Consider the following 16,384-nt stretch of genomic DNA (forward strand, 5'->3'; position numbering starts at 1 on the left):
AGGTTCACTATGAGTTGGAATCGACTGGTTGGCGATTGGTATAGGCCATAGGGCACACATGCAAGAGCCAAGCTTGTTTTCTGTTTATTACATTTTCCTTATGATAACAGTTAATTTATTTTAAGTCTTTATAGATCTTTCCAGTGACCCAGGCTATCAAAAATGTGCTAAACTTTACAGTGATCTGAGATCATAAGACTCTGCTATAAGGAGACACTAAAATTGGGTCCCAAATTTCATTTCTAACATATACATCTCAGCCTAAATTTCTTAGTTGTCACCTCCAACACGCACATGCAAAATATCACCAACTTCTTAGAATTTCTTCAGAATATATTTTACTGTTAATTTTTTAACTTGATTCCCAAGGTTGCCATTCTAAATAATTGCTTCATACTTGTATCACCCCCATGGTCTCTTTCATGTGATGTGTACTTAATCATGTTTTCAAGGTCATGTAGACATGATGAATTTTCTGTATTATTTCTGGAGCCCCACCAAAACCAAAGTCCATAGCAACCCTATAGGACAGAGTAGAACTATCTCATAGGGTTTTCAAGGAGCAGCTGGTGGATTCAAACTGCTGACCTTTTGATTAGCAGTCATTGCTCTTAACCACTGCGCCACCAGAGCTCCACAGGTTTCCTCCTACTTCCCTGGCTACTTTTTGTCCTTCTCTGGCTCCATTACTAGTTCCTCTTCCTTTTCTGGAACCCTGAATGTTGAAGTGCCTTGTGTCTAGGGCTCTTGTCTCTCCTTCATCCTTGGTCCCTTGTCACAACTGCCCCTCCCTGTTGCTTTCCTATTTCTGTTCACCCTGTTAAAGGCAAAGCATGGAGAAGACATAACTGATTCCTCTTCCTCTCTTGTGTGACATTTGCTTTAGAAAAATATTTTGTTTTCTTTATCCCCAAAACCTACTGCAAATTCAGCTGCTTCTTATTACCTTGACCTTTGTTACCTTAATCCAAGGCATTTTCTCTTGCCTGAACTTCTGAAAGAGCCTCTTAACTACCATCCCTGATTTCTGGACAACTCCTTCCCTCCTAGGAAGGCTGATAGGCTGATGATTAAAAAGGTAAACCAGGCCTTGCCACTGCCCTGACACAAGCCACCCATCACTTACTTCGCCTTGTATTTAGAATAAAATCCACCCTTCTTTAAAAGAGAAATTATTTATTCAAATTACATACGGCACTAGGACTCAAATCTAACTGCACATTTGAACCTCTAGGGTAGAGAACTGTACACTTTACTGATGCCAGGCAGGCATCGTACCTCCAAAGATTTGTATTTAATTAGTACAAGCTGCAGCCTGGACACTAAAGATTCTTAAAAGCTCCTTAAGCTTTAAAAATTCTAATGCGTGACATATATAATAATTTAAAAAATTTTTTTTTTTTTTTGTAGCTCACAAGACTTTATGACTTTTGAAACTTTTGCCTCAATGGGGGACAATGGTGGTTCAGCGGTAGAATTCCCGGCTTCCATAAGGGAACTGGACAGGATTTCATTCTGTTGTGTATCTGGATGCCAAGAGTTGGGGGCCAGCCTGGTGGCAGCTAACAGCCCAACAACATAGCGTCTGGGTAAATCTGAGGCAAAATTACTTCTTTGGCCAGATGATATATAGCATTAGAAAGGACATGATTTATTGCGGTTGAATAAAAAGTCATACACAGTGGGATAGGTTAATCATTTAGAGAAATATTTAGCAGGAACAAGTGTGTACCTGAACTGATTTCATTAAAAAGGTCTCCAATGCAGATAAACTGATTTCAATGTAGATAGATTTCAAAAGAGATTGACAAATAGCTGATTTTTATTGCTACTTAAAAAAAAAAAAGAAATTAAAAAAAACAAGTAATGATTACAATCACCACCAATAGCCTGGCTAACATCTAACTTATCCTTAATATATATTATTTTCTCTGATGAACATAAGGAATATCACTGATGATTCAGAAATTGTTACATAATTGTCAGTTGGATTTTAGACATTTTGCTATCTTTCTCAGCTGACTAGTGATTCTGATCTCAAGTGGGGTCAATACTGTAATAAACTTCAGATTAATTGTAAAGCCTAATGTAACCTTTTCTAGTGGATCACTAAGTTGGGAGTGGGGAGAAAAAAAATTAGTGCCAGAAATACTGAAGTAATTGTGACATTTCATTTCCACCTGGAATCTTTGCATTTTATATTTGGGTCATATTGTCAGGCAAAGAAATATAATCATTCAAAGCAACTGGTGAAAAAAATGAATGAGAACATTAAATACTGAGCTCTAGAAAAAAAGGAACAGTTACTAAGCTGTTTATTACACAGTTATGAAAGCTACATTGTCATTTAACCCTTCACTAATAATGTTGCCATGAACATAATTTAAAGAATAAAAGAATGAGAGGGTTTTGTAGTTATCCTCCCAAGCTTCTAATAGCCCTTGTAAATACCAAGACAATTCTAAAAGAACGTATCACTTTTTTTTTTAATTTAAGTGATAGTTTAATTAATAAACATGTCAAGTTTATTGCTGCAAAATATAAATAAAAGAATTTATCATAGTTCTCACTGGTTGTGATAATAAAATTACAGCATTATTTCTGCTTTGTTGTATTTTGCAGTTTATTATGGCTTTTGCTCTATCTTATTTTCCTCCCCCAAATCATTGAGAAAGCATGGAAGGCTCCCCAAGGTTCTCATGTCCTTAATAAGTACTTCACGAACTGGCAAGCACCAAATGAAACTAATTTTTAGTAAATATATAAACAAATATGTTTGTTTCAGTTAAGTGATGCACTCATTCACTATCTAGTTGTGATTTACTCACCAGGAAATAAAAAATCTGTAGAATGAGAAGGCAGAAAGGGATAGGAGCTGGGTGAATGGACACGGCAAACCCAGGGTAGAAAGGGGGAGTGTGCTGTCACATTACAGGGATTGCAACTAGGGTCATATAACCATATGTGTATGAATTTTTGTATGAGAAATTAACTTGAGCTGCAAAGTTTCACCTAAAGCACACACACACACACACAAAATGGTAGGAATATAAGGCTAACTGTTGTTGTTACAGCTGCCTTCGAGTCACTCCCGACTCCTGGTGACCCCTTCGCGATGGCACGAAGTGCTGCCCAGTCCTATACCATCCCCATGATCATCTGCGGATCAGACCATTGTGATCCACAGGGTTTTCACTAGCTAATTTTTGGAAGCAGATAACCAGGCCTTTCTTCCTAGTCTATCTTAGTCTGGAAGCTCTGCTGAAACCTGTTCAGCCTCATAGCAACATGCAAGCTTCCACTGACAGACAGGTCGTGGCTGTACATGAGGTGTGTTGGCCGGGAATTAAATTGAACCGCTGGGTCTCCCACATGGAAGGTGAGAATTCTACCACTGAACCATCACTGCCTCCTCTCTTTGAGATACCTAATATTTTCAAATTATCATCTCTTAAGTTTTATTATGTTTTTATATTATAATTGGTAACTAACGTCAGTTTCACAGAAGCTTAGTTAACATATTTGAAGAACCACCACATAAAGCCATAAATAAGATTGTTATCATCTACATTATCCTGAATAACTAGGCTCCATTTTGGTGCCTCTGACCATTTGCCTTGGTCAGAAAAAGTCCGGTTGCCTTTCCTGCAAGGCCAAGTGATACAAAGACTATCTTATGTCCATGTTTCCCTAACATTTCTGTTTTCTGGCTCGGACCCTTCTGAGCAGATTACGTGGGAGACAGGCTGACGGACTGCTTGGCCCTTCACAAGTGCTGAAAATAAGGGTCACATCTGCTTATAAGAAAACAGTTGGGAAACAGATACTAGGCTGGCCACCATTTTTATTTATCTTAAAAAAGGAAAACATTTTTTATGTATCCCAATTCTTATACACAAAAGTTCAAAGTAGAAAGGGAAAAGTGTTATTCATACCTTTAGTTTCTAACTCAATTAGTATCTAAGTGAAGATATATTTCTTACTCATTTACTAGGCGAAATATTTTTCATGAATACAAAATTGGTTTCTTTGTATGACTTCTAAGTATGATTCTCTATCTTTTGTAGGCTAGTAGACAAACAGACCACCACCTGTCTGTCCATTTGTTCTACTGTGGTGGCTTGCATGCTGCTACGTGCTATGATGTTAGAAGCTATACCACTTACTGTGGACAGGTTTCACAGGAGCTTCCAGACTAAGACAGACTAGGAAGAAAGGCGTGGTGATCTATTTCCAAAAATTTTAGCCAATGAAACCCTTATGGATCACAACAGAATATTATCCAACATAGTGCTAGAAGATGAGGCCCCTAGGTTGGAAAGCAGCAATGGATTCAAGCATGAGAATGGTGTGGGACCGGGCAGTGTTTCATCCTACAGTACATGGGGTCACCATGATTCAGAACTGACTCAATGGTAACTAACAACCAGTAAGCAAGGAGAAGTGTCATCGGGACAAGTTTTAAGGACTGAGGAAGAACACGGGCATCTACTGCTCAAGAGTCTACTTGTCTACTTGGATCCACCAACTCTCCTGCAGGTGGCTGAAATCATTTCCTCCCCAAAAAGCACCCTGCGAGCCCAAAGTTTGGAGAGTTTTAAAATGCAAATAAGCTAAAATATTCCTGTTTAAATTTATAGAGTTATTTTTGTAGTGTGTATGAATGGTGTACTGGCAGACGAATGCACACTTATTCCTGGAGAATCATGGATCACAGCATGTCCATGCTGGACAGACTTTAGAGAACACTAGCTGCTCATGTCTCAGATGAGGACTGTGATGCTTCACGGGAATTTGGTGACTTGAATGCAGATTTGAAATAAGGCTGATGCTCTCAATTTAGATTTATTGAAATTACTTGCCAATGTTGTCAATACATTAGACGGCTCTATTTTTTTTTCCATAAATATTATCACATGCTGCTTTAATTTAAAAAACATTACAACAGTCTTTCAAATATTGGGAGATCCAATGCTAAGTATAAGAGTGGAGAAAAGTAAAGCATACTCCTTTAAAAACAAAACATGACAAGACATAGAAAGAGGAGAAAACTACTATTTTATGGCTATTTGGAAAAACTGTGCTATATGGCCTTTATAAATATTATTTTAAAAAGACATTTATCTAAATACTAAGTAAACAAAAAACAAAAACGAAAACATTACCTTTGAGTTGATTCTAAGTCATGGCGACTCCATGTGTTACAGAGTACAACTGTTCCATAGGGTATCCTTGGGTCTAAGTCATGGCGACCCCATGTGTTACAGAGTAGAACTGTTCCATAGGGTACCCTTGGGTGTAATCTGTACGGAAGCAGATCACCAGACCTATCTTTCACAGCACCACTGGGTGAGTTTGAACCACCTAACTTTAGGTTAGTAGTCGAGCGCAAACCACTTGCACAACCCAGGGACCTAAATGAAAGTAGAAGTGTTATAAAAAGTGCTGTATAAAATAAAAGCAGTATAGCAGGAGCTCATGGACTTTGAGCCTCAAAAATGAGTGGGTCAGGGTCTGGAAGCACTATTTCATGAATTGAATCTACAGCTCTCTGTACTTTTCTTTGCATAATTATTTTAAACTTTGTATTTTAGGTCAATAAAACCTTGGCTTGGAGTTGAGAGGTGTTCTATAGTTACATTTCTCCTTTTTAATGTAACAAGAGTGAATTCCAGTTATTTCCACAGTATTTCCAACACACGCCATCTGGGATGTGGTTGAATTCCATTCCATCGGCGCCATGGGCCACTGCGCTCTGCTTACCTCTCACGATGAGCTGACTCTGGTGCTCCACTGCTGCTGCCTCGTTCCGTGCGATGCAGGTGTAATTGCCATTATGCATCAGGGAGAGGTTGGAAATCCTTAGGGAGCTTGTGAAGTCGATGTTGTCAATGGTTACGCCCAGGCTCGCTGGGATGGGCCGGCCGTCCTTCTGCCAGGTGATGGTGATTGGTAAGTCCCCTGAGACCACGACACATGGGATAAAGACCCTCTGTCCTATGGAGAATCTTGGAAACTCAAAAGGTTGGATAAAAGGTGGAACTGAAAGACAAGGGGAAAAAAAAAGTAAGGGAGGAACAATAATAATGAACTGTGTATACAGTCTATCTTTGCTTTTTCTTTAACCCCTTTGTGTTCTGTAGAAAGGGTAACACGATCACTAACGTACCTCATTCAGTTGACCTGGGTTGGATCCTGAGAGTTTCCATTTCTAACAAGCTCCCAGGTGGTCCCGGGACCAGACTTGGAAACCAGTGACTTAGGATATGTCAAGTTGCTTAAAGCTGTGCCACATAGGCCTTTCAAAGGATAGTCTCTTGCTTTGAACATCTTATTTTAAACTATTACAACACTATACTATCTCATTTCTTGGTCTAAACAAGATACTGGAAATTCAGGCATACCGATGAGGGCTCAGCAAGAAGCTACAGTTGAAAACTAAAGGAGGCCAAGAAACTAGACACCAACTATAAAGAGCAGACACAAGAATTCAATGCACCCAGCAGTTTGGGACATTGTGGGCTATAGCCCATTGCCCTTAATAGCCGTATTTTTTGCAATTCATACAAAACCAGAGGATATAAGTAAGACTCTGAATCATAAGTACAGTTAATATATTAACTGGACAAAGGAAACATTTTGTATATTTAAAAAATCATATTGACACAATAAAACAATCTAAAATAATTAAAATAACATTTTTCATGATAAAGGAAAGATTTAGTCAGAGGGAAAAGTCATTTTCCCGGAATAATGTCCAAGTCAGACTTATTTCTTGCTTTGTCTGTCATATTACATCAGAATGCAGGCCACTATTTGCTGCTGTTGTTAGCTGTTCTCGAGTGGGCCCCCGACTCATGGTGATCCTAGGCACAAAGGAGTAAAACACTGCCTGGTGCTGCACCATTCCCAGGATGGGTTATGGAGCAGACCATTGTGATCCATAGGGTTTTCACTGGCTGATTTTCAGAAGTAGATCACCGGGCCTTTCTTCCTAGTCCATCTTAGTCTGGAAGCTCCACTGAAATCTGTTCAGCATCATAGCGACCTGCAAATCTCCACTGACAGACCAGTGGTATGTGTAGATGAAGTGCATTGGCCAGGAATCGAACCCAGGTCTCCCACATGGAAGGCAAGAAAGGTCATCATCAGTATATCATTAAGAAACCACCTTGATCCTCTCCTTACCACACCCACTGACTCTCTTGCTTCAAGCCATGACTCACAAGGCTGCTGTACAAAACTCTCAAAAAATCTTTTCAAAGGTCCAAAATCTGAAATTTTGCAATCAGAAGATATAAAGTTGGAGGCAAAAATAAACCCAGTGACTCACAGCCTCTTCTAATGATTTCAGTAAAAGCAAACCATCCTTTTGAGACACATGGATTACTTAACCTGATTCCTTATGTCACCCAAATAAAAGGTAAATTCCCCAAAGCTAGTTGGCAATGAAAGCTTGTAATATCACAGAAGCAGAAATTCTGAAGGTGACATGCAACAGGTTTTGACATAACCTTTCTACAAGAAGTATGTAAATATTCAGTAAATGTCACTTATTACTTGGTGTGTGTATTTCCTCTGCAGAGGCTGGGTTCCTCTCTCCGTGGCTGCTCGGAGCCATCGGATTCTGCCAAATGTCAGCTTGGATTCATTGTTTCTCAGTCCTCAACAAGAAAGTTAAATCATGCTATGTTTCATGTCTTTTCCCTCAAGAAGTAATTGTATACTCCTTTTCACAGGGAATGTGTGTGTATATATACATTTCTTCCCTAGAGAGGGGCAGTACCACATGTTGGGAAAAAAAAAAATTGGATTTGGTGTCAGTCAGTCTTGGGCAATTAGCAGTGCTGTCTTGATCCATTTTCTTTAACTCTTTGATTCTGTTTCTTCATGTGGACAATGGTGATCACGAAATTCAATTCATGAGAGTGTTTGGGAAGTTTATATAACAAGCCCAGCACAGAGCCCAGGTGGTACATGGAAGCGTCATTCTGCCTTCCTTCTGTCTCTTTCTTTGACTCAAGGGCCACAATTCACTGGGAAAATCAAATATATTACGTGTACGTTGAGACATACCGAGACTCTATTTTCATTGCTGTTGTTGTTGCTAGTTGCAGTTGGGTCAGCTCTGACTCGCAGAGGCCTTCTTTATAACAAAACAAAACACTGCCCACGCCTGTACCATCTTCATGATCATTGGTATGTTTGAGTCCATTGTTGGGCCCATTGTGTCAATCCATCTTAGTGAGGGTTTCCCTAACCTTCACTGGCCCTCCACTTTATTAAACATGATGTTCTTCTCCAGTGATCAGTCCCTCCTGATGACACATCCAAAGTAAGCAGGTTGATGTCTCCAATAATATTCTGTGGTCCATAGGGTTTTCACTGGCTAATTTTTGGAAGTAGATCAGCAGGCCCTTCTTCCTAGTTTGTCTCAACCTGGAAGCTCTGTTGATACCTATCCCCCTTTGGTGACCCTAGTGGTAATCTGAACTACTGGTGGCATGGCTTCCAGTATCACAGCAACACATAGCCACCACAGTACCACAAACTGACAGAAGGGCAGTGGCTATCTTCTTTACCATATACCATTCTATCAGTTCTACCTTTTGTCATCTCATTTTGCATTGTAGTCTAACTCCATGAAGGAGTCTCATGCAATCCTCAAGACGACAGCTTTTGGTCTCAGACTGCCCAAATGGCCCTTCCTCAAGCCAAAGTCTTTAATCTGCCCAGACCTTATGTGTTCTCACACCCCCTTTTCTCCATTCTGCCTAACAAATTCTTTCTTCCCATCCTTTAACGACTTTTCTTTTCCCACATCTTACGTGTTTCATGAAATCTCCCAAAATTGTACCTGCTCATCCTATCCATTTTGAGAATGTAAATCCCGTGGCTGATCTCTGAGAGCCAAGTCCCAACTACACACCCATCCTATGTGCATGCACCCACACTGGGCAAGTCTGGGACCTGCAGCGACTTCAAGCTCTGTACTGTTCATTAACACACCATCTGTGACTCTAGGGCAATGAGGCTGGTGAGCTTGTGTGACTTTAAGTCAAGCAAATCACTTAACGGGCTCCCCACCCACAAGCGTGGTTATGTGTCTAGTCCTGCTACTTGGCAAAGCACTTTAGGTTTCCAAAGTTGTAGATTACTGACTCCAGCTTGATGTAGTTCTCCACTCTATACACAGAACACAATTTAGCTGTTCCTCCACCCACACCAGGAACCTGTTGTCCATACAGAATACATTATACTACATCTTATCTGAATATAGTGACCTATACACATTCTACTTCTTTAAATAGAGTGAACCAGGAGTACAGGAGTTGTACCGAGTTTACCCTTTTTATTCCCCACAATCTGTGGAATAGTGCCTTATGTATGTTAATTGCACAATAAAACCAGAACCTGTCACCGTCGAGTCGATTCTAACCCATAGTGACACTATAGGGCAGAATAGAACTGCCCCATAGGGTTTCCAAGGAATGGCTGGTGGATTCGAATTGCTAACCTTTTGGTTAGCAACCAAGCTCTTAACTACTGCACCACCAAAGCTCCAACTGCACAACAGTTCTCTGAAAATACCTTTTGGAGGTGACGACGAATACACGCTTACACTGAATATTACACGGCCCTAGAGTTGTTACTAGAAAAGGAAGATACAACTGGCAGGTCAGGACACAGTAATGGGATGGCAGGGCAAGGGCAGAGCTCATGCTCATAGTCTTTCTGGTCTAGGGGCCCAGGACTTCTAACTAGCAGTTCCACTGGGCCATCCCACCCCCTGAAAGTTGGTCAAGACATGGTTAAGACCTGGTCTTTCTTATTCAGGTATGGCCACTCATGACAACTCTGAACTGCTACATGAGCTTACTCCCTGAGCTGGAAGACCTCCAAGCCATCGGCGGCCAGAGCTGCTTCTGGCTCAAATGAGTTTTAGACTGGTTCTGGGTCTGAGCTTCAGAGGGGACCAACCCTGCTGGAGGAGGCAGAGGCATCAGGCCAAGATAAGGAAGGCCCGATGAGGGAGTAAGAACACTGTTCAAGCCAGCAGGTGCTAAAAGAAACCAGAGGCTTAAGCAGTTCACATAAACTTGGGCTCCTTTGGTGCCTCTTCTTGGCCTCTCACTCTGAGCTCCCCTTACTGTTCAATATGAACTGATTTTAACTGACACCCACACACTGTCTAGGAAGGAAAGGCAAGGGGGAACTCTGACCCTGACTGTTGGGTGGGAAGGGCAGGGACAGAGGAGCAAGGCATGTCAGTCACTACAGTGTGGTGAGGCTGACATTCAGGATCAATATCTAAGGCTTCCTTACAGATGTATGTCTTGGGTGTGTTTGGGACAGCTGAAATAATGCAAAATAAATAAATAAATAAAACATGTTGAAAGTATTTTTCTCTAGGCATAGGTTGGAAAAAGCACATTTGAATTTTTGTGGCTGAATTAAATAGGAGATTTGGATGTATTCTAAAACCAGTTGACATCAGATTCTGACTCATGGCAACCCCATGTCCGTGAGAGTACAACTGTGCTCCATAGACTTTTCAACAGCTGATTTTTTCAGAAGTAGATTGCCAGGCCTTTCTTCCAAGGTGCTTCCAGGTGGACTCGAACCTCTAGCCTTTCAGATTACAGCTGAGCACTTAACTGTCTCTGCCACCCAAGGACTCTTTGAGCACATTTAGAGAAATGCATTTCAACTGAAGTAGTTAAGACTTGCTCAGACGAGAAGAATCCCTGTTCTGCTCTGTGCTCCTTTAAGACAAAGGTTATGAGCAAAAACAGGAAACTAAAGTTTGCAGAGAGTCCTCGGCTCTGGCCACATTCTAAATTATAAAGAAACATTGTCTCCCATGGCCAGAAATGAGTAGCTGGACCAAATCACCCATATTTACTCCAATTTCAGAAAGTACTGGGTTCACTGAACCTGCTATGACTTGGAAGACTGTTTCTGATTAAAAACAAGAACAAAAATCCTATAGACCAAATTTCACAATTCTCGCTCAGTATAAACACTAGCAGTCTGCAGAACCAGCACATTTCACCTACTGTTGCTAGAACATTATCCGTCACAGATACGACGGTGACAACATGCATCTTTTCTCAGATTACATTGTACCGCTAAACATGGGCTGAGACTATTTCTTTTTCTGGGGTTATTTCTTAGTGCATGTGATTTTTTGTATATAAGATTATCATCTTCATTTTATTCATCAAGATTCCAATATGGGTAATGAGGTTTTTTTTTTTGTTTTGTTTTCCCAATTACTAGAACTGATTTACAACTATTTTTATGATAAATATGATTCAAAAATATTTCTAGGCTAATTAAATGGACCAGTAATATTTTTTCCCCCCAAGGGAGCCCCTGGCTGCGTAAATGATTACTAGCTGAAAGGTTGCTGGTTCAAAGTTACTCAGCGGTACCTCAGCAGACGTGGCACTCGCAACAACAACGACAATATATTTCAAAGATAATAAATCTCAGCACCTTTTCTGCTTGTTTATGGCTATTTATTTTAGCTATCTAAAACAGAGACAGGTGTTTTATAAGAGATTTGAGTTTAAAATTCCATGGCAAAGGGAGAATGTGGGTAGGTGTCTCCTTCATTTATAAAATGCATGTAACAAATTACAGGAAATTAAAAACCTTAAATAGGTAGTTCAGCAATTCAAATGAACCTGTGTGCCCCTTACTAATCATAAACTCACTGAAACATTGTTCCTGAGTGCCCTGTCCTGGCCTCAGTTCCTTCCTCTATGTCCCTGATGCTCTCTCTACTCCCTCAGTTCCAGCTGACAGTTCATTGCCATTGATTCCCTAACTTTCAACCAAAAGCTCCTCGTCAAGCTCCATGGCTGCTTGTGCAGTTGTCTACTGATATCTTCAACGTGATGTCTCAGAAGCATCTCAAATCCCAAGCCAAACATATCACATTTCACCCTTAACCTAAGATTCATTGTCAATTCTCTACTCCAATTAGAGGGTGGTGGTGGTTCAGTGGTAGAATTCTTGCCTTCCATGCGGGAGACCCAGGTTCGATTCCTGGCCGGTGCACCTCGTGTGCAGCCACCACCCCTCTGTCAGTGGAGGCTTGGGTGTTGCTATGATGCTGAATGGGTTTCAGCGAAGCTTTAAGACTAAGACTAGCTAGAAAGGACTGGTCATCTACTGCCAAAAATCAGCTGATAAAAACCCTTTTATCTCAAGATTCTGATCCACAACTGATCATGGGGATGGCTCAGAACCAGGTAGCATTTTGTTCTTTTGTGCACGGAGTCACCACGAACAGGGGTCGACTTGATGCCAGCTAACGACAACATCAGTGACAGCAAAATCTCCCAGTTACATGAAGCTCAGGATAACAAAAGCATTATTCTTTATCTCCAGCCACGTCCAGTTTGTTGCTAAGTCTTGTCCTTTCTACCTCTAAATATCTCTTTTCCAAACACACTGCCATCACCTTTATTAAGACTTTTTCAATTGTGTCTTACTGGTCTCCCTATTTTTTGTCTTTCTGAACCACAACCCCTATATACCTCACTTCACCACATTGATTTTCCTAAAACCTTATTCTGAGCATGTCCCTTTGCTTCAATTTCTTCATTGCCTTCAGGATCCAGCAGGGGGCAGCAAATGCTATAAGGTCTGAAACCTGCCGCCAAGCAGACTCTTCACATTCTCTTACCATGAGTGCCTTTATTGTTCCAGCCATATTGACTCTTGACTGTCCTCATCACCATCCTCCACCTAGCCCCATTCTGACCCCTATCATCTTATAATGTGAAAAGTTGACTCAATTGTTACCTGCTTTTGGAGCCGTTTCCAAGCTCCAGACCCCTTTTGAGAGTGAGTTTCTCTTGGAAATCTTTTTTTGACTCCGTAATTCCCATCCCACGTCACACCCAGAACTGGTTAGAGGTACACCCTCTCTGCTTCTAAAACACCCCATGCATAGTTCTTTAACAGTGTTGTGCTGAAATCAACGATTTTCTTACTTGCCTACTGCTATTCTCCTAAGGACGCCCTGGTGGCACACTAGTTAAAAGCTCGGCTGCTAACTAAAATGTTGGCAGTTCGGATCCACCATCTGCTTCTTGGAAACCCTATGAAGCATGTGTGCACGTGTGCACACACACACAAATGCATACAAACACTGCATACACTGAAAAAAAAAAGGGCTCCCAGGATGTGAGGCCTAAAGAATAGGGTTCACAAGCTAAATATCAGCCAACAGAGTAGCAAGGTTGACAACAGAAGAGGGTAACTTTCCAATAAATCAAGAGGAGAGACTAGTTAGTCCATGGGGTGGGCAAATGCCTAAGGGCTCAGTTGCTAACCAAAAGGTTGGAGGTTTGAGTCCACCCAGAGATGCCTCAGAAGAAAGGCCTGGCAATCTACTTCCGAAAAGTCAGCCTTTGAAAACCCTATGGCTCACGGAGTCACCTAGAGTCTGAGTCAATGGCAGCTGGCATTGGCTAGAGATTAGCCACCTCTTCCACAGTATTTTTAAACAAGGTAGCTACTGCGCAGGGTGCCTATTTTAGACTGTCTGACCGTAAGAACTGCAGAGCAAAAAATATGACAACATAGGTAGAAGGGTAAGAAAAATAACATTTTTCAAAAATTATTTAAAATTACCAATGGGAGGAAAAACACAACAGAGGGTCCCAGACAGAGCAGGAGAAAAAAGTTGAACAAAAAATCAAATCACAAAAAAAAACTGACTTACTGGTCTGGCAGAGACTGGAGGAACCCCTGAGACTATGGCCCTAAGACACCCTTCTGACCTGGAGCTGAAGCCATTCCTGGAGACCACCTTCTAGCCAAACGATAGGCAGGCCCATAAAATAAACAAGAACACCCGAGAGGCATGTGCTCCTCAGAACAATCAATCATATGAGATCAAAAGGGCAATATTTGCCCAAAAGCAAACATGAGAAGGCGAATAGGGTAGAAAACGGGGTCGAAAAGAAATGAGGAACCCAGGGGGGAAATGGGGAGAGTGTGACATATTATGGGGAATGAAACCAAGGCCATGAAACAGTTTATGTACAAAAGACAGAATGGAGGTCCAATTTTCTCAGTAAGCTTTCACCTTATGCACAGTTAAAAAGAAAAAAGTACTCTGAGACACACCCAAAAACCCAGTGCCGTTGAGTCGATTCCGACTCATAGCGACCCACACACACATTTTTTTGATACAAGAAGAGAATGTGCCAGGTTCATTGTACTCCAATGGGGTGGGGTGGGGCGGGGGGAGCCAGTTAAAGCAGTTTAGGAAGAAAAAGAGGAAAAACAAAACCTGAAGTCATAACGAGAATGATAATGAAGAGAAACAGGGACTGTTGTTTGCAACAGCAGGAAAGGCACAAGTCTGACATAAAGAAGAGAAAAAGACAAACTTGGGGATTTTGAACTGTGAAACACTAAAGCAAGCTCCAAGAAACAGGACAGCATCTCCTTGCAAAGTACTTTCAAGAGAAAATTGTTATTGTTAGCTGCCATCGAGCCAGCTCCCTGACTCACGGTGACCCCGTGTACTAAGGAACAAAACACTGTCCAGCCCTGTGCCATCCCCATGACTGGTTGTGGATCAGACCACTGTGATCCACAGGGTTTTGTTCGCTGATTTTCAGAAGTAGATCACCTTTCTTCCTAGTCTTCGACTGGAAGCTGTGCCGAAACCTGTTCAGTCTCATAGCAATATGCAAGCCTCCATGATAGACAGGTGGTGGCTGCGCTCGAGGTGCACTGGCCGGGAACTGAACCTGTGTCTCCTGCATGGAAGGGGAGAATTCCACCTCTGAACCATGACTGCCCCCAACAAGGAAAATGGATTACCCGTATTATTGTCAATCTGGATGCATGGGATGGGATATGGCAGAAGGAATTGAATGGTTTCTTCAGGTGATTCTAATCTTAAGCCACATATGATCTTTCTTTAGGGCTTTTTATGTGTTACAGCCATAATTAAATCACATTGAAACAAATACAGTCTCTTTACCATTACAGAATGATGCATAACTTCAGAATTCATGAGCATTTCTGGACTTAAATAGTAAGAGTCACTGTGGTCTCAGGGGAATTCTCCCTAGGCAGGCTACTTTCCCCCCATTTGAGAGCAGTAACGTATTTACACAGAAGACTTTGTGATGAAACTCAATAGCTTTTTTCAAGCTAACCCACACCTCTCCAGTTTAAAGAAAAGCCTTTTGAATCCCCTCAGTGTCAAGACAGTGGAACATAGCTCATGTTTTACTTATCCAGGTGAAGAAGGGGATCATCCTAATAGGATGTAATTGTTTTATTTTTGCTTCTGTTAACTTTTGATGGAAGCAAAGCAAGCTGACTTCAGCAAGCGGTAGTTTTCGCTGGGCTAAATGCCAGTGATAAATAGGATTCATTAAATCACTGGCACTCATTTTCAAACTGAGTTTCTTTTTTTTTCCCAATTAGCTTCTTCACAGGAATTGTCAGTAACGGCAGATTACTTACTTGAGAAGTATTTTCCATGACCTTGACATAAAAGATGTCATTTCTCTTTAGAAACTTGATTAACCACTCCCGACTTTAAGTGGCTGTGTTCGTTGAATAAAACGTTGAAATAAGTCATAGTGAAGGCAAGGATATGAAAAGGTGGTCATGATACTTCAACGAAGCTATGTCAATTGAATTATTCTGATGAATTTCAGGGTATTGAGTCAGGGATATAATGAAGGAACGAGAGCCATGTTGTTAAATGTCTGAAAACAGACCAATACAACTCTGGTCCCTTTATAAGAAAGACATCCACACAATCCGCACATAAGCATAAGCCTATGTAACCATGAACACTCTTGTGTGTCCCTGGGCAAGGCTCCTCACTTCTCTCAGTCTCAGTCTCTTCATTTAGATCATATATAAGGATTCAGACAAGGTGGTTTTCGGTACTGACATGCTCTGATTATATTGAAACCTGTGAGAGCTGGAACGTGACAGGACTGTCTTGTTTTTCCGGATCTCTCAAGTTTTCTGCTTTTGACAGGGTGCAGTCTTACCACTTTTCTGTTGCTCTCTATTAGTGGAAAATATTTGACTTTTCCTTCTTTGCCAAGTTTCCGCCTAACACAGGTTCCAGCTTTCATAGATTCTACTGTATTTGAGAAGCACAGAGTGAAATTGTCCAGGTATTTTTTTTTTTTTAATCACTCGTAGACAACTTGGAAAAGTCAGGTCTGTGACACCAAGGTATTTTGTTCCCTAAGCCTAGGTCAATACACGGAATAAGCAACTGGTTCTTTCTGAATTAAATTAGCCAGTTCTTTGACTAAATAGTTAACATAAGGAAATACATGTGCTTGGAAGGTTTTGGGAAATATAACTAATTTTT

General features: G+C 41.1%; 1 protein-coding gene across 1 annotated transcript in view; it reads right to left on the minus strand.

Moving 5' to 3' along the window:
- DSCAM (DS cell adhesion molecule) overlaps positions 1-16,384 on the minus strand; it is a 1,038,663-nt gene that overhangs the window by 311,813 nt on the left and 710,466 nt on the right. Inside the window, exon 9 of the mRNA XM_049874902.1 lies at positions 5,764-6,042. Within this exon, the coding sequence (XP_049730859.1) occupies positions 5,764-6,042 (279 nt within the window). The remainder of the gene's footprint in view (positions 1-5,763; positions 6,043-16,384) is intronic.

The sequence above is a fragment of the Elephas maximus genome, chromosome 2, assembly GCF_024166365.1.
Source record: "Elephas maximus indicus isolate mEleMax1 chromosome 2, mEleMax1 primary haplotype, whole genome shotgun sequence".
Taxonomy (NCBI): Eukaryota; Metazoa; Chordata; class Mammalia; order Proboscidea; family Elephantidae; genus Elephas; species Elephas maximus.